This window comes from Apteryx rowi, unplaced genomic scaffold (genome assembly GCF_003343035.1).
Source record: "Apteryx rowi isolate R43461 unplaced genomic scaffold, aptRow1 scaffold_530, whole genome shotgun sequence".
NCBI classification, from domain to species: Eukaryota; Metazoa; Chordata; class Aves; order Apterygiformes; family Apterygidae; genus Apteryx; species Apteryx rowi.
Genome location: NW_020450795.1, coordinates 529661 through 532628, shown reverse-complemented (window position 1 = coordinate 532628; position 2968 = coordinate 529661). Strand labels below are relative to the sequence as shown.

Below are 2968 nucleotides of genomic sequence, written 5' to 3'. Positions count from 1 at the left end.
GTACTGGGGGAGCTGGTGCTGGACCAGTACTGGGGAACTGGGCCGGTACTGGCGGAGCTGGGCCTGGGTCTGGGCTGGTACTGGGGGGAACTGGGCCGGTAGTGGGGAGCTGGGCTGGGAGTCGGGCCGGTACTGGGTCCGGAGGAGGGTGAGGAAAGGCCCTTTGGGTCCCCAGCGGTTCGGCCGTGCCGGGACACGGTACCGGGTCGGTGGGGCCGGCTGTGTGCCGGTTGGCCGGGGCCGTCCCGCTGAGCCCGCGCTCCCGCAGGCTGGGCCCCGACGTGTGCACCATCCTCCGCCTGTCCGGACCCCTCAAGGAGCAGTATGCCAAGGTACCGCCGCGCCGTGCCATGCCGTGCCGCRCCGTGCCATGAGCCCCCGGCGCCCCGCTCACCCCCTCTGCCCGCAGGAGCACGGCCTGGACTTCCAGCGGCTCCTGGACGCCAGCGCCTACAAGGAGACCTACAGGCAGGACATGATCCGCTGGGGCGAGGAGAAGCGCGGCGCCGACCCCGGCTTCTTCTGCAGGATCGTGGTGGAGGGAGCGGCGCAGCCGGTGTGGGTGAGCAGGGCCGGGCCTGGGGTGGGGGGCACGCGGGGCGGCCGCTGACGGCTCCCGGCCCGCAGGTGGTGAGCGACACGCGGCGCCTCTCCGACGTGGAGTGGTTCCGGGACGTCTATGGGGACGTGGTGCAGACCGTCAGGGTCGTGGCCACCGAGGAGACGAGGAAGAGGAGGAAMTGGGTCTTCGTCGTGGGTGAGTGGTGCATCCCGGATAGCCTGGCTCGTCGGGATGTGACCCAGGTTAAGCCAAAGCCCCGCAGCTCCCGCGGCTGTGCCCCCGCAGCGGGTGCCTGGGCGACACCGCGGTGGTGCCGACCGAGGCCGGACCGGTGCCGGGGACCTCACCGGGGGCTCCGCTCCTTGCCAGGGGTGGACGACGCGGAGTCCGAGTGCGGCCTGGACCAGGGGGTGACCTTCGACTGGGTCATCACCAACGACGGGGACGAGCTGTCCCTAGACAGCCAGCTGGAGACGCTGCTGCAGTCCGTCCGCAGCCGGCTATAGCCGCGCCGCTGGAGCGAGCCCGTGGCAGCGGGACGTGGACCAAAGAGGGCTGGGGGGGCGCCAGGGGGAGCGCAGCTGCTGATAACAGCTGGTTGCAGGGGACTAATCCTTCCGCGGGGGCTGAGCCGGGCTCCGATCCCCGCGTGGGGGGCGCTGCGGCGAGGCCGGGAGCAGGCGGTGCCCGTCCCCTGCAGTGGGGCTGGGGCGCGGAGCCCGGAGCAGGACTGCACGGGGTGGTCCCGGTGGCCGTGGTCCCGGTGGCCGTGGTCCCCGTGACCGTCCCCCCGGTGCCGCCAGGGGGCAGGGCGCCCACGGCCTGCGCCTGGCCCGGCTAATCGCCGCCGGTGGGTGGGCGTCCCTCCCCTCGTTAGCCGCTCCGTGGTGTCCCCGGTAGCCAGCCCCACCGTCGGGCACTGCCGTGCATCGCTGGTGGGAGTGTGCCTCCTTGCCCATCCCCTCTGCAGACAGGGGAGGAAGGGGGCCGGGTCCCCCCCCYGGTCACGGGTGGGCGCCTCGCCTCCGCTCCCTCTGCCTTGCCCAGACCCCCTGCCCCACGCAGGGCGGGTGGACGTGCCTTACCCCTAGAGCAGGCGGCGTGGTGCCCGCGCCCTCTCCCTGCTCTTCTCTGCACTGCTTCACGGCTCCCGCGGGTCRCTCTGCGGCCGGGGCTGACCAAGCTGTCTCACCCGCGAGCCCTCGCCGAGGCCGGCGCTAACCCCGCTGGACGCAGAGCCCGGCGGCTCCCGGCACGGCGCGGTGCCTTCCCTGGCTCTGCAGGGGCAGCGAGTAGAGGCGAGAAGGCAGGGACGGCACGCGGGGAAAGGCGCTGCCGTTCGGTGACCCTCTGCCCGTGGCTGGGGGCAGCCAGCGTCCCCCTCCCGGCCCAGTCCAGCAGATCGGCGATTCTGGGAGAGGGGCTGCTGGCGCCCTGGCCTGCCCCAGCCCTGCCGCTGGGCCGCGGGCAATTTGCTGCCGCAGGAATAAAGCTTGGATGGCGAGACACGTTGCTGCACTGCGTCTGCTGCTCATTGACCGGTGGGAGGCTCAGGGGGGCGGTTGGGTTCGTCCCTCTGCTTCTCGCGGGCTGGGGGGAGCAGGCTGCGTCCTGTCTCGCYGGGCCCCTGCCCTGTTCTGGCCTCTCCAGCTGGGGCTTGCGTGAGGTGCGGTTTAATTCCTGCTGCCTTGGGCGGGGGCCTGACAGCTGGATGTCTCCTGTTGGATTTTAATAGGCTTGCAGGGGCCAATTCCCTGTGGATTATCTGCTTCCGAAGCAGAAGGCTCCCGTCCTGATACCTGCCTGCTGGGCGCTCGTCCCCTGCAGCAGCTGGATGGGGGGTGGTGTGTGGGGGAGGACGGTCCTGGGGGGCAGCCCAAGGTGAGAGGGGCCTGCGCGGGGGGAGGCTCAGCCCAATCCTGCTCTCGTACATGAGCTGCTGTCAGAAGAACAGGGGGTGACTTGTCACCCTGGGAGGGGAGCCTGCCCCAGCGCCCCTCTCCCGGAGCTGAGCATCCCTTGAGCGGAGGTGACAGCCAGGGCCYGGAGCCAGGGAGCCCTGGGGCCTGCGGAGCCCCGAGCCCCTCCTGGAAGGCTCCTTGGGGTGACGGTGCCCGCAGTGGGGGGCAGCGGGCGGCCTGGCCCCACCGGGGACTCTGCCAGCTCCCACTCCTGACTGCTGCCCCTAATCCCCAGCCTTCGCTCGATGCCCTTGGCCCCGTGGGGAGGCAGTAAGGAGATTACGGGAGCGTTATATAAGGGCAGCCAGCGAGGAGCCTCCTCGAGGGGGCTGGGGGGGGGGGAGGATGCCGGGGGGTGCCCAGGCCCCCCGTGGGGCGGCTCAACCTCCTCCGCCGCCGCTCCCGCAGCCCCCGGTGCCGGGGCGGCTCCCGCTCCCGCGCCCCG

At 72.0% G+C, this 2968-nt stretch overlaps 2 protein-coding genes across 3 annotated transcripts in view; both read left to right on the top strand.

Moving 5' to 3' along the window:
- The window catches only part of LOC112973236 (pre-B-cell leukemia transcription factor-interacting protein 1-like), a 9705-nt gene extending 7635 nt beyond the window's left edge, over positions 1-2070 (top strand). Inside the window, exons 11-14 of one of the 2 annotated variants that reach the window (XM_026080888.1) lie at positions 269-332; positions 410-562; positions 628-757; positions 932-2070. In XM_026080888.1, coding sequence (XP_025936673.1) covers positions 269-332; positions 410-562; positions 628-757; positions 932-1068 — 484 coding nt within the window. In that variant the 3' untranslated portion in view covers positions 1069-2070. Of the gene's footprint in view, positions 1-268; positions 333-409; positions 563-627; positions 758-931 lie in introns of those variants that run through there. The other variant, XM_026080890.1, reaches the window with a different exon arrangement.
- Positions 2060-2968, top strand: part of KCNN3 (potassium calcium-activated channel subfamily N member 3) — a 19655-nt gene continuing 18746 nt past the window's right edge. The window contains exon 1 of the mRNA XM_026080915.1: positions 2060-2128. Within this exon, the coding sequence (XP_025936700.1) occupies positions 2060-2128 (69 nt within the window). The remainder of the gene's footprint in view (positions 2129-2968) is intronic.